The sequence below is a fragment of the Sorex fumeus genome, unplaced genomic scaffold (genome assembly GCF_029834395.1).
Source record: "Sorex fumeus unplaced genomic scaffold, SorFum_2.1 ptg000013l, whole genome shotgun sequence".
Taxonomy (NCBI): domain Eukaryota; kingdom Metazoa; phylum Chordata; class Mammalia; order Eulipotyphla; family Soricidae; genus Sorex; species Sorex fumeus.
In genome coordinates, this window is record NW_026606070.1 from 34,471,346 (window position 1) to 34,494,558 (window position 23,213).

Consider the following 23,213-nt stretch of genomic DNA (forward strand, 5'->3'; position numbering starts at 1 on the left):
CTGTGGATGCCACTCAAATGTTTCTCTGCCGTGCGATGGTGAAGAGGTTTGTTTTTCTTTTAGAAAAACGGAGCCCTTTTCCCTACTGGGCTCAGAGTCTAGTAGGAAAAGCCCCGCCTTTTTGAGCTGCTGATTGGCCCGATTGTTTTTCAGATAATTTATGCCAGTATCCTCTCGTTCTGATTGGCCGGTTTTCTTAATTCCTCTGGGAGCTGCATCCTACCTGGTTAGGAGGTGTATTGCCTTCCCACACCCCGGTCTCTCGTACTCATCCGATTGTAGGGAGAGGAAGTCTTGACTTGGGAAGCTAAGCGAGCAAAGTGATCCAGATGGGTACTTGGAAACCTTTTCTTTGCTCCCCCTTTCTTCCGTGGAATCAAAGTAGAGGAGTAAGATTGATGCTCTTGTTGCTGGCTCTGCATTTGGGAAACTGGTGAGTAAATTTAAGCACTTTTAACTATTCTTTGATATCTGCCCTTTTCCCTCTCGGGACTCTCACATTAAAAAAAAATCATTCTAAGTCATAAGAAATTTGAATTGCTTTAAACACATACTTTTGCAATATTTGCCATTCGTTAAACTCTTTAATTAGACCTCATTTTTTTTAGGTAGAATGATATTGTCCTGATATGACATTTGTAAATATTTGAATGATATTTGTAAAGGGTGAAGGTTAGTTCAAATGATTTTGACCTGAGGTTGAATAAAACTAATAAAGGTTCTGTTACTGGAATTGCAGACGGGAGTAGAAATAATTTTGCTACTGAATTTAACAAATGACTCTCACTGATTAACCTTGTATATAATTCTACATTTTAAAGACCAAGTTATTTTAGAAACTTTTCACACAGCATGATACTTTTCTATATTCTAATGCTGTTTTCTCTTCTCCTTTTAAAATATAATTATTCTGGAAAAACAAAAAAAAACTTTTACATCAAGAATGGTTACATCATTATTCAGGGTTGAAAGTGTGTTATATTTAAGAAGAAATTACTTGAATTAAAAAGAAGAAGAAATCACTTCTGAGCCAGTTTTGAATAATTTTAAATTTAATTGGTTATTGCAAGTAAATTAAAATTGTAGTGTGAGGGTACTTCCTGATTATGGTGTGTATATGTGAGTGTGTGTGGGGGGGAGAGAGTAAGAAAAGAGATATTAACAACCTAAGACTCTAGGACTTGAGCTGTAATACCTTTCAATAAAACTTTGAAATCATTCTTGTAGAAAAAAGCTAAATCTTTATGTACTGTACCAAAATATAGTAAAAGTAGCTGAGAATTAAAATAGAAATATGTTAAGACATAGACAGTATATAGATTTTAGACATGATACCTACACATGCCAGGTAAACATGTTTTATATAATTACTTGTAAATTATATTTTGTATTGTGATCTTGCTGAAAACTAATGAGGAAAAAAAATCACATGTAGGTGGAAACATTGTAACATTATTTGCATTATTATATTGATTATGCTTAATTTTGTATATAGTTAGAATATTTTCCCCTTACCTAAGCTAGACTGTATTTGTCTCTGGAAAATAGAGAATGAATGAAAAGAGTATTATGCTTAAAAGAAAATGCTTTATGCTGCATGCCTTTTGAAAGTCTTGTAGTTTTTATTTATTTACTCTTTTTCCCTTAGAAACATAAATATTATGCATGGACACAAACATTATTTGTCAATAATTTCTTACATATATTGTATAATAATGACTTCATTGGATGTTATAAAATTATTGTTGACATTTTGTAGATCAATTATATTGCTCTCATGCATGTTCATGTATTATAAAATAATCTGTGTTTTCATAAATAAAACCAGAGTTTCTTAGTGTTTTTGTGATATAACAACCTGTCTGCTCCTTTTCCTTATAAGTGCAAGTTTTTCTTCTGATCTAATAGAAAAAATGCCTAGTAAAAAAAGACACTTAACTTTTCAAAGGCATTTCTGTTTTAAATTATTTTTTCTTTTTGAGGACATTTACAGTATTAAGAATGCAATGATCAAGAACTCTCTTCAAGTTGCTGGGAATTAGAGATGTATATGATGTACAGGGTACACATGAACCCTGGAAATCTGGAGATAATTTTGTGTGTCAGAGGTCCTTCACTTCCTTATGGTCCTTCACCTCCCTATACACTGTTGTGATTTCATACAGAAAATATAAAATAGCATTAAAATATCTTCTAGTTGTTACATTCAACACGTTCCCTTTTGTACTGAAATATAAAACTAATGTAATGGCTATTTTACTAGTTTTCCTTTGTAGTTTTCAAGAGAAAATAATTGTAATTAAGAATAGCATGTGTGTTTATTTTTGAGCCCATGTATGATGAGTACAAAAGAGATATTGTGCAGTTATAATAGATAAATTTTTGTCTTATATCTATGGAAAAGCTAAATTATCATGTAAGTAAATAACAAAAAATGGAAACTATATATTGTTGCTACTAGCTTATGAGGGCTTATGACTTTAGTTTGTAAAGTGCTGTAGTTGAGGTGAACTCTTTGTCTTTTCTGTTAGAGATGTGATGTCAATATGTTTGTACAATTTAAATGCCTGTTTCTCCTTCTTTTCATACTTATTTGTAGGGTAACTAGCCACAGGTGATTCTGCTTAATGAGGATTTTGATGTCATATAATGGGTTTCTAATATAAATCTTCAAAGTCATCTACTTTGGGTTTTATTAATTTGGAAGCTATTATTTCTTATATGTAATCAGAAAGAATTCATTGTTTCTTCAATACGTTCCATCAAGAGCACAGAGACACTACACTGATTCATATACTGCTAAATTATTAATTCATTTTTACTAATATAATTAAAAGCTATAATCATGGTACTTATGTTATAGTCTCCATGATGCTCTATGATATCTTAATAGTTGGTCAAAATTTCTTGAACTTGAATTGATTTACTTTTAATGTTGAAAAAATTTAATTACAATTTCTAAAAATTGCTGAAAATTTTTGTAATTTGAACTTTTCTAAAAAACAATTTACAGTGAGTTTTAAAGTAAGCTTATTTAGTTAAGGTAATTTTTTGAGAAAGTTTTTTCCTCTTAGAACAATCATGGGCCAGAGAAATAATCCAGTAGGTAGGGTGCATGCCTTTCACTTGGCTGACATGGGACCAGGTTCTATCCCACCACCCAATATGGTCTCCAGAAGCTGCAAGGATTTGTTCCTGAGCACAGAGCCAGGAACAAACCCTGAACACCACTAGGTGTGGCAGCAAAACAAAACAAAAAGACCATTTTATGAATTAGTAATCATACTATTTGTTATTCTGATACTTAGATAAGCTTGCTTTATAAAATATATTTTTCATGTAAGGTAAAGGTAAAAGGTAAAGGCCCTCCCGTTGATCATCGATTTGCTCGAGTGGGCCCAGTAACGTCTCCATTGGAGACTTTGTTGTTACTGTGTTTGGCATATCGAATACTCTCGGTAGCTTGCCGGGCTCTCTGAGAGGGGCAGAGGAATCGAACTTGGGTCGGCCATGTTGACCGCTTGTAAGGCAAATGCCCTACTGCTGTGCTATCGCTCCAGCCCAATCCAAAAAAATCCAAAAATCCAAAATCTTTGGATTTTTCATGTAATTTCATTAATAATTTTTATGGAAATATTTGTCAATGAGTGATTTTTAAAGGCATTTGGGGGCCTACTTTTCTAAGGACATAACAAAGACAGCTATGCAAACTTTAGGACAAACTGAGTCTTGATACTCCACAACACTTAAATGTTCAAGAAAGGAATGGGAGAAAATGACGGTGAAATTAAAATGAAATTGATAAATGTGACAAGGAAGGTGACATTCTAAAGGTAGTTCACTGGAAGTATGGAACTTTTTAAAAAGGGAGACTGCTAGAAGAAGCAATGGTATATGCAAATGATTGTAGTTATAGACTCAAGAGAACAATTCACATATTATTTATATATGTTCCTGGTCATAAGTGGGAAACCTGGACTTCACCAGCAAATGTGATTTATAAGTTCAGTGACACTCTTTCCTATAAATGAAAACATATATTTGAGGTTAATAGTCCTTATTTGTAAAAAATTGAACTGTCATCTTCTGTTTCAAATTGTTTTAAGATCAAGAGAAAAAATAACATCAAGAAGACTGTACATATACTTTTTACTGGAAAAAACCTAATAGCAATCCTCATATAGAATCACGGTAATTCTAGTATCATAGATCTTAAAGTACTTATATGTCTAGTAAAGTACTTGGATCCTATTGTGTTATTAAGTATTTTGGGAGTTTGAAAGACATAATTTTATTTTATTAATAAGTAATACTTATTTAATACTCACTATGCACCATAGCCAATGAAATAGACAGGGTTTACAGTAGTAATTAGATTAAGCATGGATACAACCCAAATGGAATTTATACTATATACAACTTCTAAGATTAAAGTTAAAGTAAGAACACAAAAATTCATAATTCAAAATATACAGGATTTTAAATTTCTGAGAAGAGGCTACTGAAGGAACAGATCATAATCAAGTTAAGATAATTAGAGATCCAAAAGTTTTGCCAGCAATATCTATATTATAGGGAAATTGTCTCAAAATTTTAGAGACAAACTTTAGCCTAGAGGAAAATTCTTAGCCAAACTATCAAGCAAATAAGCAAATGTGAAGATAAAAAATAAAACCTCTACATTGCTATTGTCTCCAGTTTTGAGTGGGCAAACCAGAGCGGTGAGTTTGGGAAACTTGTTTAAGGTCATCTTGTTTTTCATTGCTTAATTCAAGATTCAAATTTATTTAATATTCCCAGAGTTCTGCATTTTTTTCAAATTGAATCACTGTGAGATACACAGTCACAAATCTGTTCATGATCACGCTTCAATCATAAAATGTTCCGATAACGATCTCTCTACCAGTGTACATTTCCTAGCACCAATGTCCCCACTTTCCCTCCCACCATTCCCCACACTCAGTCTGTCTCTAGGGCAAGCACTTTTCTTCTTTATCTCTGTCTCTGTTAGTGTCTCTGTTGGTGTCTCTGTCTCTGTCTCTGTCTCTCTCTCTCCCTCTCTCTCATATCTTTTGGACATTATGGTTTGCAATACAGAAACTGAGAGGTTATCATGTGTGTTCCTTTACCTACTTTCAGCATGCAGTTCTTATCCAGAGTGATTGTTTCCAGCTATCATTGTCACAGTGGTTGCTTCTCTATCCCAACTGCTTTCTCCCTTAGCACCACAGACAGGCTTCCAACTGTGGACCAATCCTCTTGGCCTGTTTCTACTGTCCTTGGATATTAGTCTAACATTATGTTCCTTTATATCCCACGAATGAATGCAATCATTCTATGTCTGTTCCTCTCCTTCTGACTCATTTCCCTATGTCTCTCTGTGTCTCTCCATGTCCATTTATTTATAAGTGAATTTCTTAACTTCAGTTTTCCTAACAGCCGCATGCATAGTATCCCATTGCGTAGATTTACCATAGATTCTTTAACTAATCATCTGTTTTGGGCACTCGGATTGTTCCCAGATTTCTGACTATCGTGAATAGTGCTACAATGAACATAAAAGTGCAAATAATATTTCTGCTGTGTGTTTTTTGGCCCGTGGGGGTATATTCCTAGAATTGTTATTGCTGGGTCATACAGAAGCTCAATTTCTAGTTTTTAGAAGAATGCCCATAAATGAGCTCTGCTTTCTAAACCACTGCAAAATTCAAATTTAAATTCAATGTAAATCAAAGCAATTAAAATATCCCAGGGATGCAAAAAAAAGCACAGTAGAAATGGCATCTGCCTTGTATGTTTCTTACAGCAATGTTCACAATAGCCAGGATCTGGAAACAACCAGAGTGCCCGAGAACAGATGACTGGTTAAAGAAACTTTGGCACATCTACACAATGGAATACTATGCAGTTGTTAGGAAAGATGAAGTTATGAAATTTGCTTATAAGTGGATGAACATGGAGAGTATCATGCTAAGTGAAATGAGTCAGAAAGAGCAGGATGGACATAGAATGACTGCACTCATTTGTGGAATATAAAATAATATGAGACTAACACCTAAGAACAGTAGAGACAAGGGCCAGGAGGATCACTCTGCAGTTTGGAAACCTGCCTCATGTGCTGGGGGAAAAGGCAACTGAGATAGAGAATGACCACTAAGTCAGTGATGATTGGAGGGATTGCTCAGGATAGGACATGTGTGCTGAAAGTAGACTAAGGGTCAAACATGATGACCTCTCACTATCTGTATTGCAAACCATAATGCCCCAAAGTAGAGAGACTGTAAGAAGATATGTGCCTATCACAGAGGTAGGGGTTGGGATGGGTTGAGGGTGGCAGGAAGGAAACTGGGAACATTGGTGCTGGAAAATGCACACTGGTGGAGGGATGGGTGTTTGATCATTGTATGACTGAAACTTAATCATGAACGCTTTGTAACTACCTCATGGTGATTCAATCACTATCACTGTCACTGTCCTCCCATTGTTCATCGGTTTGCTGGAGCGGGCCCAGTAACGTCTCCATTGTGACACTTGTTACTGTGTTTGGCATATCGAATACGTCACAGGTAGCTTGCCAAGCTTTGTCATGCAGGCAAGATACTCTCAGTAGCTTGCTGGGCTCTCCGAGAGGGATGGAGGAATCAAACTGGGTCGGCCAGGTTGGCCGGGGACAAGGCAAACGCCCTACCCACTGTGCTATCATTCCAACCCTACGGTGATTCAAAAAAATAAATAAATAAAATATCCATTGTTGAATTAAAAAATTAACACAACTAGGTCTGTGATCAGATGGGAAAACATTATTGATAGCCAAGTTTCTGTTTATGGGCTCATTGATAGACAAGAAGTAGGATTACCAACTGGGTGCCCATTATATAATCTCTGGAATATGTGTAGTTTAGATCTTATTATACAGAAAAAAGATAAAGTATGCTTAATTTATTAAAAATACTGAATAGAACAAAGACATACAAACAAGAATTTGGGATTTAATAAATTGTTGAGAAATAAGATATTTAGTTACTTATTATTGAAGGTGTTATTATTCAAGTGAATTTACTACATATAAGTGTAACACACCATAATGAATTAGAAAATGCAAAATAATTATAATTTTCCTTTCAATATAGAAGCCTTCTGTGAATGTCTACCACTGGAACTTAGCAAAATTGTTAAAATTGTTAAAATTATTAAATTTATTGTGTTTAAAAATGTTTTAAACACCTCATAATCTAATCGTGTCAACACAAAATAACTTATCCAACTGCACCTTCCTTTTTAAAGGAAATATCTATCGATGATTTAGTCAACATTTATTGAATATTGACATTTATTTAATATTAATTTACTTAAAATCTTCTATATGATCAGTAGAGATCTGGGCACTGTGAGTACAATGTTACGACAGGCATAATCTTTGGGGAGGAAAGAGCACAGCAGGGAAGGAACTTGCCTTACATGGAACTGCCAACCCAGGTTTGATGCTGGCAACCCTGAGCCCCACCAGGAGTGATCCCTTAGCACAAAGCAGGAGTGAGTCTTGAACAGCACCAGGTTTGGCCCACAAACAATAAAAAGACAATATTTCCCTTGCTAACTTTTGTGTAATATATATGACATGTTTGTGACAGTATATATGCTAGATGCATAGAACAAAAGGCAGAGTGGCTATCCCCAGTGAGATTTAACTCGAGTAGTATATTTATGTTAAGATGATTTATTAAATCAATAAAGTCAGTAGAATGCTTTAACTGCTCCAAAGAATTCACTGTCACTATCACTATCACTCTCCTCCCGTTATTCATAGATTTCCTTAAGCAGGCCCAGTAACGTCTTCATTGTGAGACTTGTTGTTACTGTATTTGTCTATCAAATACATCACAGGTAGCTTGCCAGGCTTTGCCGTGTGAGTGAGATACTCTTGGTAGCTTGCCAGGCTCTCCAAGAGGGGAGGAGGAATTTAACTCGGGTCGCCCAGATTGGCCGCATGCAAGGAAAATGCCCTACCCACTGTGCTATCGCTCCAGCCCAAAGGATTCAACTATGAAAAAATAATTGAGTATTTCAGTTGTCATGGTGTTAGTAAAAGGTGCAGTGGGGAGGAAGGGTAGGTGCAAGAGGTGGGAGAAAAGAGAGAGAATATAAAATTGAGAACAATACTATTCCATATCCAGAGATATGCTCTCAGTTTGGTAGATATTTTGAAAAGCAAATTTCTATATCTTTTTTAAAAATTGAATTCTATAAAGTTGTTCACAATAATTCAGTGCATTCAATATTTCAACACCAGTCCCATGACTATTTCACCTTCCCACCACCATTATTTCAAATATTTCCACCATCACTCAAGCCTGCCCCAAAGGCAGATACTAAATAATTTATTTTGTATTTCTTATTATGAATAATCCACTAAAAATGATCCAAAAGGTTTCCATAGAGGAAAGTGTATGAAAATTTTTGTATCTCACCTTGGCACCAGTAAGTCCCTGTATCACTTAATAAGTTGTTACAGGTTAAACCTTTTGTGCTTACATACATGTATATATATATATATGTGTGTGTGTGTGTATGTATATATACATACGCATATATATATTAATCAAAATCAGTTACTTTCTACTTTACACCCTATACAATGTGGTGTGCTACTCTTGGTATATCAGTGGCATAAAGTATGAGATGTCCTGGCCACACGCTCCAGGAATTATAAAATTTTAAATACAATCCTAGTGCTGGAGTTAAATTTTTAACTGGATGGTGGTTTTGGGGTGTGAAGGCATCTTGCAGTGTGTTGCTCTCTCCTAAGATTTATTTGTGATTCTGTGGATCACGGCCATCAATGAGTTGATCTGGAACCCAGAGACAGTTAGTAGGAGTGACTGCTAGGTACCTGGGAGCTCAGGGAGATGGGGCAGGGCACCCATTTATGACTAGGTTCAGGCCTGGATGTTTCAATCACAAATCCTTCATATCTGGGTTTTTCAATGAATTCATTCTCATGCATGATGGGCTTGTCCTGAGCCTGTGAAGATCAGCTGTGAACATGGTGGCGAATTAGGGTCTGGTGTTTGTGGCTGCGGGGTTTTATTGGGGCAGGAGAAGGAACTCACCTGACTCCCTTCAAGGTAGTACTGTAGCAATGTAGCACTGTCCTCCTTTTGTTCATCAACTTTGCTCTAGCGGGCACCAGTAACATCTCCATTGTGAGACTTGTTATTGTTTTTGCCTATCGAACATGCCATGGGGAGCTTGCCAGGCTCTGCCGTGCCAGCAGAATACTCTCAGTAGCTCACTGGGCTCTCTGAGAGAGATGGAGGAATCAAGCCCAGGTCAGCCGCGTGCAAGGCAAATGCCCTACATGCTGTGTATGTGTGTATATATACATTATCAGTGATGTGATAGAAACTGAGAGAAATGTTTCTTGTTATATTAGTGGTATATGGCAACATTTAAAACTAGAAGCAAATAGGAAACAAAAAATTAAAAAATAAATCAGATAATCTTGTCTGGAGAGATGACACAAAGGACTGGAACTCATGCTTTGAATGGTGGATTGCCTAGTTTGATCGTCCTCCCACCCCCTCTCAACTGCAGGGGAAGCCCCTGAAGGAGCTACTCTTGAAACAGTCCTGCATATGGCCCCCAAATGAAACAAACAAAAAAAGCTAGATCATCTTACCTTCAGAGCTTATTATTCAATATTATTATTTTTGGTTCGGGAAGCCACACCTACTGTACTCAAGGCTCACTCTTGACTCTGAGCTCAAGGTCCACTGTTGGCAGGGCCTTATGGAGTAGGTACCCCGGATAAAGTCAGCCGGGTGCAGGGAGAGGAGGCATCTCTTTCGTGTGTTGCTCTCTTCTGAGATTTATTTGTGAGTCTTAGATTTCTGTATCTTTTAAGTCTTGCTTTACTTTGATTGTCTACATTTGCCTTCAAAAGAGCAATATTCTACTAAAAGTTATCTGATTACATGTAATGGTGAATCACTGAACTGTGAATTACTGATGAAGTTTATTTGGAGAATTCACATTTACCATCAATCTTAGACAAATATATAAAATAACAATAAGAAAGAGGCATATAAAAGCAAATATTTGTTGTAGGCTCTAGCATGAACTCAGAAAGTCTAAGATTAGAATAAAATTGTTTAATATGTATGTCGTAATATTGGTGTGTTCAAGGTGATAATGTGTATATTAGAATGTTTTGACATTAGAATTAAGAATATATTAAAATAAGAGTCATGATCAAAACATTAACTTTTGAACAGATTTTGATAACTTTTGCTTATTATTGCATAATTTATAAATGGATTAATATAAGGTTGTTATATTTTCAGCTATTCTAAATGTATATAATTTTTAGAACAATTTCCCAATGGTGTATGTATTGAAAAAGAATGAACTTTTCTACATAAGAGCTATATACACTAGCATAAAATATTCATACTGGCTTTATAAAATTTCAGTGTTACTTATACATCTGTGTTCTAAGACTTCATTGTAAGAATAATTTATTATTCTATGCAGGTGGTTTTTTGAGTGGGTACTCAGTGATGCCATTGCCTTAGTAACAGCTCTTTTTTCTGTAAACCTTTCAAATCGCCCTAACTGAACTCCAGTAGAGAGAGAGTACGTGTTTTTTTTTTTGTTTCTGTTCTACTCATTCTCTCTTTGAGGTAAACAGTCCAAAGAGAAGCCTGTGTTAATGAAAATATGTTCTTGTTCATTCTATGAACACAAGACTTTGTAAAAAGGTGCATCTTTCTACATTAAATGAATTTGATACTTATTTTCTTGGGCTGTTTATTTTAAGATATTTTGGCATACTTCATAATTCAGTAAGGCTCACCTCTGTGAATTTTAGCAGTCTTGTATAATTTATCATATACATTGAACATCAAAGACTTAGATAATATGAACATCATTGACTTATATTTTCATGAGTCAGAATTTATCTTTTGTCTAGTTTTATGAATTCAGCTAGAACAATAGAGAATCTGGGTGCACTTGAGAAAACATTATGGTTCTTTTCCATCCTTAAGAGAAAGAAATGAAGAAATCTCAATGAAAATGGTCTCGAAAGAAAATGTATAATTTCTGGGAATTACAACCCCAATGAAAACTATGTTGAACTCATGGCTCATAATTGTTTCTAGAGAAGAGAAATGGTCTGCTAAATTAATTTTTAAAATGACTTAACTTGGCAGAATATATCACTAAATCAGTAGTTTTTGTTGTTTTATGAAGGGTCAATCATAAAACTAAAAATATCATATCTGTAGCCAAAGATGTAAGAAAAGTAACTCCACTTTCTTTAAAATCTTTTGTTCAAATTTTTAGTAAAAATATAAAGCTACTCAAATTAATTTTTCCTTTTTAAAGATTAAGGTGATATTACATCATATTATTTTATCACATATATTTTAAGTTTATATACTACCTTAACTAATGGATATTTTAAAAGCCTCTTCAAGTATCAATTGGGTTTTTATCATTGGATAATAGAATTATTAATCCTTATGAAATCTAGCCATCTCAAACTATGTTTAGTGGATTTAGAGACTACCAGACCCTTTTTCAAAAACAATCAACAATGCTCTATCATAGATAGTGAATGCTACTATTTATTTCCTAATCTTTGTGTAACCTGATTTAGTCAATCCATCTTATTTTATCAAATTTTTTAAAAATTATGATGGATGCATATTGTATGTTATATTTCTTTTGCATCAATATTTTCTTATTTCAAATTGTTAAGTCTTTAATTTATAATTCCATTTCTGTTCTATGCCCACCAAATTTTGGAAATTTTGTGTCCTGAGTGATAGTAGCGGAGAAAATGCACATGCCTTGTGTGTAACTAACATGAATTCAATACTTGGCTCTACACAGTTTCTCAAGAACCCCCAGGAGTGATATCTGGGCCAGAGCCAGGTAACTGAGCACTATTGGAAATCAATATTTAGTCCTTAAGATAAGTGTTGGATATATATCTCTGCCCTCGACATCTCAAAAATTAGAAATATGAAGTTTTTGATGTAAATAATTTAGACCATGGCTAGAGAGATAGTGCAGTGGGTAGTGTGCTTGCATTGCATTCAGCTGGCCCAGGTTTAATCCCTGACACCCCACAAGGTCCCTGAGCATCACCAGAAGTGATCCCTGAGCACAAAGCCAGGAGTAAGAACTAAGTACTGCTGGGTGTGGACCAATACTTCCACCCCTTACTTTTCCTCTTTTCCTTAAACAAATTAAGTAATTTATTCATACAGATAAAATTTTTATAGAAATTCATGTATAAATATATATATATATATAACATAAACTTCTTGATCATATAATCTAAGTAATAAGTTCACAGACTAATCACTTCTTAAAATTACTTTACAGTTTGGCACCTTCACTTTCAGAATTTTTTATAAGTTCTAATAAGTATATGATATGAAAGTTTTGCACATATTTTCTTTATAAATAAAGTCTAGGACATTTAGATTTAGTTAGAATCATAGATATTGCTCTACATTATGTATACTTATATATTATATTATATACTATTTATATATTACTTGTACATTTAGTTTTACCTTCTTTTCATGGTTATCTTGTATTTTTATGTATTAAGGAGAATCTTGGGCTGGAGTGATAGCACAGTGGTAGGGCATTTACCTTGCACACAGCCAACATGGCCGACCCGAGTTCTATTCCTTTGCTCCTCTTGGAGAGCCCGGCAAGCTACCGAGAGTATCTCGCCCACACCGCAGAGCGTGGCAAGCTACCCGTGATGTATTCGATATGCCAAACACAGTAACAACAAAGTCTCCAATGGAGACGTTACTGGGCCCGCTCGAGCAAATCCACGAACAATGGGAGGACAGTGACAGTGACAAGGAGAATCTTACTCTGCTAAAATATTCTATAATATAATCTTCCCTGATTTATATACATTGCTTTTGTGTGCACATATAAATATGTGCATACCTTTAATTTTTATATTTATCAATATTTCCAAATGACTAACCATAAATCAATGTACATTTTTTTAAAATTTTTGGGTTATACCTGGTGATGCACAGGGGTTACTCCTGGCTCTGCACTCAGGAATTACTCCTGGCGGTGCTCAGGGGACCATATGGGATGCTGGGAATCAAACCTGTGTTGGCTGCGTGCAAAGCAAATACCCTACTCGCTGTGCTATCGCTCCAGCCCCAATCAATGTACTTTTAATGGTTAGAAAAATGATATAGGGGGCCGGAGTGATAGCACAGCGGGTAGGGCGTTTGCTTTGCATGCAGCCAACATGGCCAACAGAGGTTCGATTCCCAGCATCCCATATGGTCCCCTGAGCACTGCCAGGAGCAATTCCTGAGTGCATGAGCCAGGAGTAACCCCTGAGTATCGCTGGGTGTGACCCAAAAAGCAAAAAAAAAAAGATATATCTGGTTATGGAAAGTTGTGGCATTTGCGTATCAACCACAGAGACAATGATATTCTGCAATCACGAGTCTCCAACAATCAACCTACAACAGTGTGGCTGTCAGGGAAGTACACTGGGTGGTAGGAGGAATGTTGAGGACACTGGTAGAGAGAGACAAGTCAACACTGATAGTGGGTTCTGTGTTGGAGGATTGTACTCCTGAAATTCAACTATAAAAAAATGTAAATCACAATCAATTAGTAATCAAAAACAATCTTAATGTAAATAAAAATTAAAAATTTTTAAATGACACTTCTGTTTTGCCATCAGGATTGTATTGATTAAATTTGTAGGGCTGGAGCGATAGCACAGCGGGTAGGGCGTTCGCCTTACACGCGGCCAACATGGCCGACCAGAGTTCGATTCCTCCGCCCCTCTCGGAGAGCCCGGCAAGCTACCGAGAGTATTCGATATGCCAGACACAGTAAATTTGTATATTATTTATAAATGAATATTATTGACAAATAATTATAAATTTTTATTGTCAATACAATGAAATTATAATTTGTTAAATTTTAAATTTAACTTGCTTGGTTACAAGTGAAGTTTGGTTAATTTTATTTATTTATTGACACTTTTTTTTTTAGACTTTATGGGTGTGTATGTGTGTGTGTTGGGGGTGGGGGGTTGTGATGTAGGGAACTGAGTCTTAAGACCGCATAAATGCAATGATCTACCTCTGAGTTGCATATACAGCCCCTTTTCTAAATACTTATGTAACAGTTATACTGTAAAACTCTTTAAAAATGATCAACTTCATAGTTTTTTTTCTTTTTAATTTAGTCTTTAGGGTAGCCATTTCTTTCCATCCCCTACTTTTCCTTCCCCTCCTCTTACTTTCTTTTTCTCCTCTTTCTTTTTGCTTTGGTGTCACACAGACCTATGCTCAGGGCTTACCCCTGGCTTTGAGCTTAGGGATCACGCCTGACTCCTAATAGGGTCAGGCTCTTACAAGGCAAAAACCCAACTCCCTGTATTCTATCTCCAGCTCTTCAGCCTACTCTGCGCCCTCCATTTTGGTCTTTCTATTTATTCTTGATTTGCTTATAGGTTTCTGGAAAGATCTTTTTATCCCAAAGGCTATAAAAGGTTTTCAGGATCTTTAATAGTTTTCTATTTTATCATATTTTCTAATTCATATGTAATATCTATGTAGTCATAATTTGCTACATATATAACTGTAATCTATTGTTTAATAAATTAAAAAGCATTTTAATATGATTTACTGAATCATCTGCTAAGCTAGCTAGTGATGTTTACCAGATACTAAATTTCTTTATACTCCAGATATTATTTTGAATGGTTCACTTGTCCTTCACTGATTAATTTCTGAATCAATATAAAATGGTTTTGGTCACAGTAATCTTGTTTTCTTTTTATTCTGGCAATACAAAGATCATCTAACCATTCTCTTTTTCAATTATATCTTAGAAATTCTCTTTGTATCTTATGCTTTACCTATCACCATTTTAGTCTGTTGAATGTTAACAATGGAATTCTCATTAAAACCACATTAAATAATAAACTAATTTTGGAGTAATACATTACCAGTGTTATTTTATAATCAAACTATTGCCTTTGTTATTTGTTTATATTCTTTAGTTTAAGAGTTGCTTCATATGAAACTAATTCCTTTCCTATAATATTTTTCTTAATCAACATAAAGGCAGTGCTGTTACTGTGAAAGGAAAACATCTTTTTTCTATGTTTATTTATGATGGATTTAGCATTCATATCAAATAGCACAGCTTGCATGGAAGTTTTCTCCAAAGCAGTAGTCAGTTGGTCCAGGAATTACTCTGGGCAATAGCAGCCAATAGAGCCACATAGTTCATTGGGTGGGTCACCAGAACTCCTCCTGACAATTAGCATTATGTTTTATTAAAAAAAACTAATTTTATATTAGGTTTGCTACATATTTATATCTTTTATTATAGCATATAGTAATAATTAGAGTTTAACTTTGATTTTGTCATTTTTACCTGAAGTTATCAAAATGAGCCCTGACTTCTTTTTGTTGTTATTGTTGTTCAATAAAAAAGTGAATAATTTAATTGGATATTGATAGTGTCAGAGTTTGGACTAGATGCCAGTGAGGTTACATTAAAAAACTTAATCCTTGCCCTCAAGTAGATATAAAGGTTCACAGATAAATAAGTTAATTGAAATGTAGTATGACCAATTTCCTGGTAGAGTTAAGCATTGGACAAACTGGAAATATCAGAGCACTCTTCAACACTTATCTAATTGTGGCCTTAGATCCTTTTGCATTCTGAAATCAGTAAAGCATTCTTCTCCATGTGAATTGAGTGAGAAATGTCATATTCTCTACTTATAAAATAGTCATTGAATGGACTGTCACAAACACTTCTAACGTTTAAATGCATAACTTCTGGGTGTTTTGGAGGGTGGGCGGGTGGGGGTGCATATCTGATTTTATTCCTGTCTCTCTGCTCAGGAAACACTCATTGGCAGAGTTGGGGGGGGTGCACATATAGAGTAGTGGGGATAAAACCTGGTTAGCCACATAGAGGCATGTACCCTACCTGCTGCACAATTGCTCTGATCCTTAAATGTATACCCTTTCTCTTAATCTTTTACTGATTTTCCTTTCATACCAATTTGTTTGCAAAATAGACTTCTCAGTTTATTTCCCCAGAATATCTCAGAATTTCTCAGAATATCAAAGTATCTTCTGAGAAACATGAGAATACTTATATTCCTTTCCTGGAACGTGTTACTTAGCTATAATGTTCTAGAAATATATATATAACGTTTACAATTGGGGGCTGGAGTGATAGTAGAGTAGGCAGGGTGCTTGCCTTGCATTCAGCTAAATGGGGTTTATCCCTGGTACCACATACGGTTCCATGAACACTGCCAGGGGTAATTCCTGAACGGAGCCAGGAATATGTCCAAAACCAAGAACTAAGAGAATATATATTATGTTTATAATTAAATAGTAATTAGTCATGAACAACATGAGAACTGGTTTTAGTGTTCTATTTGAACTTCTGAAGAGATTAATGGAAGAGTCTTCCCCAGATGTCAGAAGCAGGACACTTGCAGTCACCTTTATATGAACTATATCCCGGCGACTCTGTAATTTATCATCCAAACTAGGCCATTTATGAGTGAAAAAAGTTTGTAATTATTCTAGGGCAACTTGTATAAATAAATGCCAACCTAGAAAAACCTCAGTATATATTTGTTTACCCTATGTTTGTAAAGCAATTTATATGAACTGATATTCTATAGCCATTTATCATTTCTCTAAAAGTAGAAAGATGCATTATTTTCATGACTAAATGGCCAAGCAAACCTCATATTTAACTTATCATGTAATTAACATTAATTCAAAACTTTCACTTTTATTTTAAGAAATCTACTCATTGAAGTGCTTCTCTAAATATGATACTGTATTATTTACCTAAATTTATTTGTTAAAATGATTCAGATAATTTCCCATAGTCAGACATAAAATCAAACCAACCCTGAAATGTGATTATGTGACTTTCTTCATTAGTTACAGGGATTAATTAAATAGTGATAAGCAGAAGACTGAAAATCAGATATCCATAGAGAATGAGAATTGCAAGAGGTTTTTAGTGAGGTTGGAATCAGGTCCCAGTAGATCTCAGAACTACTCCTAGTTCTGTATTCAGAGATCCCAGTGGTTATGTAGAACCATATGCAATATTGGAAATTCAAACTGGGATTGGTCATGTGCAGAGCAATCACCATAACCCTCGAACTATCTCTCTGGTTGAATTATATGAGATTTTAAAAAGAAACATCTGTGAAAAAGAAATGGGAGGAAAGAGAAGTAAACAGAAATATTTCCAACTGTGCTGCAAGTTTGACACCTTTGAAAGTATGGAGGACAGGGGGAAGTTTGAATCAAGAGTCTCAGATTGCTGACATATCTAAGCCAGCTTGGTCTAGGCTAATGAAAATTTTCTTGCACAAACTACTTTTCAAAGGTCCTAAATGGTTCTGCAGAATTATGTCCACTGTGTTCAGATTTTCCTGAAAGCAGCCAGGGAAAGCCAGGTCTGGGCCAGTTACATTGCTGGATCAGAGTTGAAAACTAGACCATCAACTATGTTCCACACATCAAGAGAAAGAATGAAAAATTTTCAAAGCTGTGCTAATAATTTTCCCGAGGACAAAATACTGCTTCTCTCTACAAAAGTTCTATATAATAGTATTTTAATTATTATTAATGACAGTAATTTTTAGGCCAATGTTTATGTTTGGTAGTATATTATAAAATTATACAAAGATATTTTAAAATTATTCTACGTAATTATTTTATCAATTCATATACAAAAGTAAAAATTTTCTATAACTCCTCTTATGTAGAATATTTTATATATTCATTATACTACTTTAATATTAAATATTTAGAAATTTACACATGTAATTTGTCAACAAATTTATTTTTCATCTAACATTAAATTATAAAAATTAACATTTTCATAGACTGTACAATTATGTGTGACTAGGTATTTCATTTGTATGTATATATATATGCATATATATATATATGTCACTGTCACTTTCCTCCCATTGTTCATCGATTTGCATGAGTGGGCCCAGTAACATCTTCATCATGAGACTTGTTACTGTGTTTGACATATAGAGTACATCATGGGGAGCTTGCCAGGCTTTGCCATGGGGGTGAGATACTCTCAGTAGCTTGCTGAGCTCTCCAAGAGGAATGGAAGAATCAAACCCGGCTCAGCCGGGATGGCTGTGGGCAAGGCAAACGCCCTAGTAAATAACTATAGCAAAGAGTTTATATGATAATGTTCATAGAGGAAGACATATGCTAACTTATCATTTTTTAATAAGACTGCAACTTGACATATTCAGGAATTGGCTAATGATATTCCTAAATAGCACATGGCTTTTAAAATTGTAGCTATTACATTTTCTAAAACATGTATTCATTTACTTATTTGTAATAAACATTTTGGGTGAGAGTGATAATACAGTGGGTAGGGTGTTTGCTTTCATGTGTCTGACTTGTGTTTGATCCCAGCACAACATAAGGTTCCCAGGGCCCTGCCATGAGTGATCCCTGAGCACATCGCCAGGAAGTACTGCTCAGTGCCCTCCTCCCAAAAAAGTACTATTATAAATAATGCTATCATAGTGTAATTATGTGTGAGAGGTTTTTAAAATCACCTGTTTTAACAGCTTTCTCCTTTATCAGAAAATAGTATTTGATTGAGAATGCAGTTATATTAGGTATTATATTTTCAAAACAACACAGTTGGAGTACTTAGTGTTTTTCTTATAAATAAATTAAAGCATTAAAGTTGAACACATACTAGAAACTATTTTTCATTAGATAGGCAGATTCCTTCACTGTCACTGTCCTCCCGTTGTTCATCGATTTGCTCGAGTGGGCCCAGTAACATCTCCATTGTGAGACTTGTTACTGTGTTTGGCATATTGAATATGTCACGAGTAGCTTGCCAGGCTTTGCCGTGTGGGTGAGATACTTGTGGTAGCTTGCCAGGCTCTCCGATTGGGGTGGAGGCCTTGAACCTGGGTCAGCCGAGTCAGTCACGTGCAAAGCAAATGCCTTGAACGCATTGAAGTCACATACGACAAAACAATCTAAATGAGCACTCATTAAAACCTGTTAACTAAATGTACCCCAGTATTTTGCAAAGGAATAAGTTATATGTATATTAAATTGAGATTTTGGGATAAATCTTCTCCTATACACTTGACTTAACCACATTAGTAGTTTATTTCTTGCTCAGGTTACATTGTCACTGCAGAAAAATTATGGCTCTGTCAACGTCTACACTTTGGGAATCAAGAAGCCTTTGCATGAGAATGACTGATCTGAAAACAATGGCAAGGAGATATGATGATCTATTTAATGAAATTGAATTTTATTCTCAGTAGTGATACCTGTCACATATATTCCATTAGTGAATGCAAATCACAGGACTACATTGGAATACAGAGGACAGATAATGCAATGTTGTAAAAAGGCACATGTTGGGTAACATAAACAAATTAAATGTTAATGGAATAAAAAGTATATGTCTCTGAAAGGAGAAAGGGGAGAAATAGAATAATATTGCACTTTTTCCTTATGCTAAATATTATTAGGATTATTGTGAATATACTATAAAGGAAAAATACATTAAAGTATTCATATATGACATCTGTAGCACTGTAACACTGCCCTACCACTGTTCATCGATTTGCTCGAGCGGGCACCAGTAACGTATCCATTGTGGGACTTGTCACTGTTTATGGCATATCGAATATGCCACGGGGAGCTTGCCAGGCTCTGCCGTGCGGGTGGGATACTTTTGGTAGTTTGCAGGGCTCTCTCAGAGGGATGGAGGAACCGAACTCGGTGGGCCGTGTGCAGAGCAAATGCCCTACCTGTGCTGTCGCTCCAGCCCTGTATTATATCCACATTAAGTATAAATATGATTATGGGGCCAGGGAATTAGTAAGGGGAAATGCACTTGTGTATGTGGCTTACACTAGTCTGATCCCCAGAACCACATATGGTCCCCAAGTAAATGATGTTATCCCTTGAGTACAGAGCGAGGAGTAAACATTGTTCACTGCCAAGTATGGCCCCCCAAACAAAACATGCAAAAAGTGATAGATAGGGAGGATGAATCCAGTTTAAACCTACAGGGCTAATCATCTTGCTATGTATAGAGATATTAGCTATGCTGTATGTTTAAAGTTATATAGTATATAATTTATATCTCAAGAAAACTGGAAAAATAATGAGAATAAACATAGGAACTGCATTAGCTAAGATTTTAAGGACTAAAGATAAAATATATCTGAATAAACAGTGTAGAAATATCAACTCAAGATATTAAGACATTTCATATTATGACTCAAGGGATGTCGTCTCTAAAATATATATAATGATTAGAGAATGTCTTGACTTGACTGCCTCATAAGTGTTTAGTCTTTGTCCACTTTTCATTTGAAGTGTATTATTTACTAGTTTAATTATAGGTTTTTGACTTGAGGAGGATTATGTTCAAAAGAAAATGAGCTTGTTTATGAGTCCTAAAGAACAAAATTGGTTTTGCTTTTGATGAGTTGTAGGGGAATAACTCTATTGCTTCAGTTTCTACCACAAGTGATGAGTAGGAACATTCGTATACTTATAATAGGAATGTAGTAGGAAGCATTAGTTGCAGAGTCAGATTTTCATTCTGTTTTTGTAATAAACATGTATTGTGCACTAGTTAGTCCCTTAGTGACTTCTTGTTTACGGAATAAAAGGCAACCAAGTGCATTATATATAAGATGATGTTATATATAATGTTATATATATAAGATAATGTTATATAGAGTTCTTAAAATATCTGGGTTCTTCTGACTTATAAAAAATAAACAGAGATGTTTTCAGTATTTGTTTCTTTTTTTTCCCCCCAAACATTTATTCAGGATCAAATCTTATTATTATTTAAATCTTTTCTGTACAGGAACTGTAATACAAGAATAAGCACAAATATTTTAGCCACTTTATAATCGTTTTGTTTTTATTATTTAGTGTTGATAAAACAGATGATGAAGATGATGAGGATTTAACAGTGAACAAAACTTGGGTCTTAGCACCTAAAATTCATGAAGGAGATATAACACAAATTCTCAACTCACTGCTTCAAGGCTATGATAATAAACTTCGCCCAGATATAGGAGGTATGTTTAAATCATTCTGAGATTTTTGTGAACACGAAAACTGTCTTTGGGGATAAGTTTTAAATTATAGATCTATTATTGCATGATGGATTTGATAGTTATTAGTTGATAGTATTGTTGACTTTAGTGATAAAAATTAATATTGAAATAGAACTATTAAATAATTAGAATACCACTTTTTATTTTGGCAGTACTTTGATTACATTTCTTCTGGCTCAGAAACTTAACAAAAATAATGCATGCTATGTTCATATTTCTTTGTTGAATGCCAATATGGTTAGTTTCTCAGATTTGGTTTGTTTGACAAACTTGAAATTTTATAGAATATTATCCAGTTTCTGTTTTCTTTCTTATGTACCTAGAAGTGAGATTGCTAGGCAGACTGGTATTTCTATTTCCAAAAACATCTTGGGATGTCTTAAAATTTGTGATTATAGTTAACAGTCTTATAATTTATACCTCAAAGTTTCTTAAAGAGTATATTTTAAATGTTCTCACTACAAAATCAAGTAGAAATTTTATGATGTGGCTTGTGGTGTTAACTTCAAATACAGTAGTGGTCTTTATATTACAGTATATGACTATTTCAAGTTAAAATGAAGTAGAGTGGAAGAGGTTCAGCCTGTCTCACTGATAAGAAAGGGAGAGAAATAAGACAGTAGACATGGGGATATCTATGGTACTATTTATTTATATTAGAAGAACCAATACTAAGTTTCCCCAATCTGGAACCAAGATGATTCAGAAAGTAATAAAAACATACTCTTCTTCAGAAACCAAAAATGATACCGCAAGTACTGTAGAAGATTCACTAATTTTTTTTTCATATAAATTTAGTTGTCTTCTTTTTTTCCAGAAAAGCTCCTCATAACATTATACCTCTTGTAGCCTTGTTGAAGTCAGCCAGTCCCATTAAGGATATAAAATGTTGGACCTGCATGTACTGAAAAAGGTTTTTTGGTTCTGAATCAAGTAGTTTGATCCTTGGGACAAGTTTTAACTAGTGATTAACACCTTCCCCCTTTTATAAAATATATTTCCATTTATGCGTGAACCTGATGAAAATGTATAAAGTATATAAAAATGTTTAAAAATGCTCACAAGTAGAAGGTGCCAGTAAATCAGTAAGTACCAATTCACGAAGTAACAAAAAATAGCTATTCTTTGTCAGATGCATGATATATGAGTATTTTCTGTCACTTGGTAGGCTGTTTTTTTGTTTAGTAATAGTTTATTTCAAAGCAAAGTTATTTTTTAGTTTGACGTGATCACATTTTCTTATATTCACTTTTGTTTTTCTTGTGGATGGAGTTGAGTCACCAAGGTAACATTGAAGCTGTTATAACAAAGTGTTTTGACTATGTTATCTTTGATATAACAAAGGATTTATTTTAAGATTTTTAATGTACCTTTAAAGTCTTCATGGTATTTCTATAGAGACCTAATTTTATTCTATTTCACGTTATCCAGTTTTCATGATATTTAAAGTTTTCTTTTCTCTAAGATATGGTCTTAGCCCTTTTGTTGTAATATATAAGTATATGTGTATATATATATATATACACATATATATATGTATATGTAGCACTGTCTGTAGCACTGTCCTCCCATTGTTCATCAATTTTGCTCAAGCGGGAGCCAGTAATATCTCACAATAAATTGCGAGATTTGTTGTTACTGTTACTGTTTTTGGCATATCAAATATGTCACGGGTAGCTTACCTGATATATATATATATATATATATATATATAGAGAGAGAGAGAGAGAGAGAGTCCACACTGCAAAGCCTGGCAGGCTACCCGTCATGTATTCGATATGCCAAACACAGTAACAACAAGTTTCACAATGGAGTCGTTACTGGGCCCATTCTAGCATATCAATGAACAATGTGAGGACAGTGCTACAGCGCTATCTCTTTCTCTCTCTCTCTCTCTCTCTCTCTCTCTTTATATATATATAGATAGATAGATAGATGATAGATAGATATGAGTCTGTCTCTTTATATTTATTTATTTATT

At 34.6% G+C, this 23,213-nt stretch overlaps 1 protein-coding gene across 1 annotated transcript in view; it reads left to right on the plus strand.

The window, feature by feature from the left end:
- The first annotated feature begins 209 nt into the window (after window positions 1-209).
- The window catches only part of GABRG1 (gamma-aminobutyric acid type A receptor subunit gamma1), a 71,658-nt gene continuing 48,654 nt past the window's right edge, over window positions 210-23,213 (plus strand). Inside the window, exons 1-2 of the mRNA XM_056111272.1 lie at window positions 210-433; window positions 21,045-21,193. Of these exons, the coding sequence (XP_055967247.1) occupies window positions 330-433; window positions 21,045-21,193 (253 nt within the window). The 5' untranslated portion in view covers window positions 210-329. The remainder of the gene's footprint in view (window positions 434-21,044; window positions 21,194-23,213) is intronic.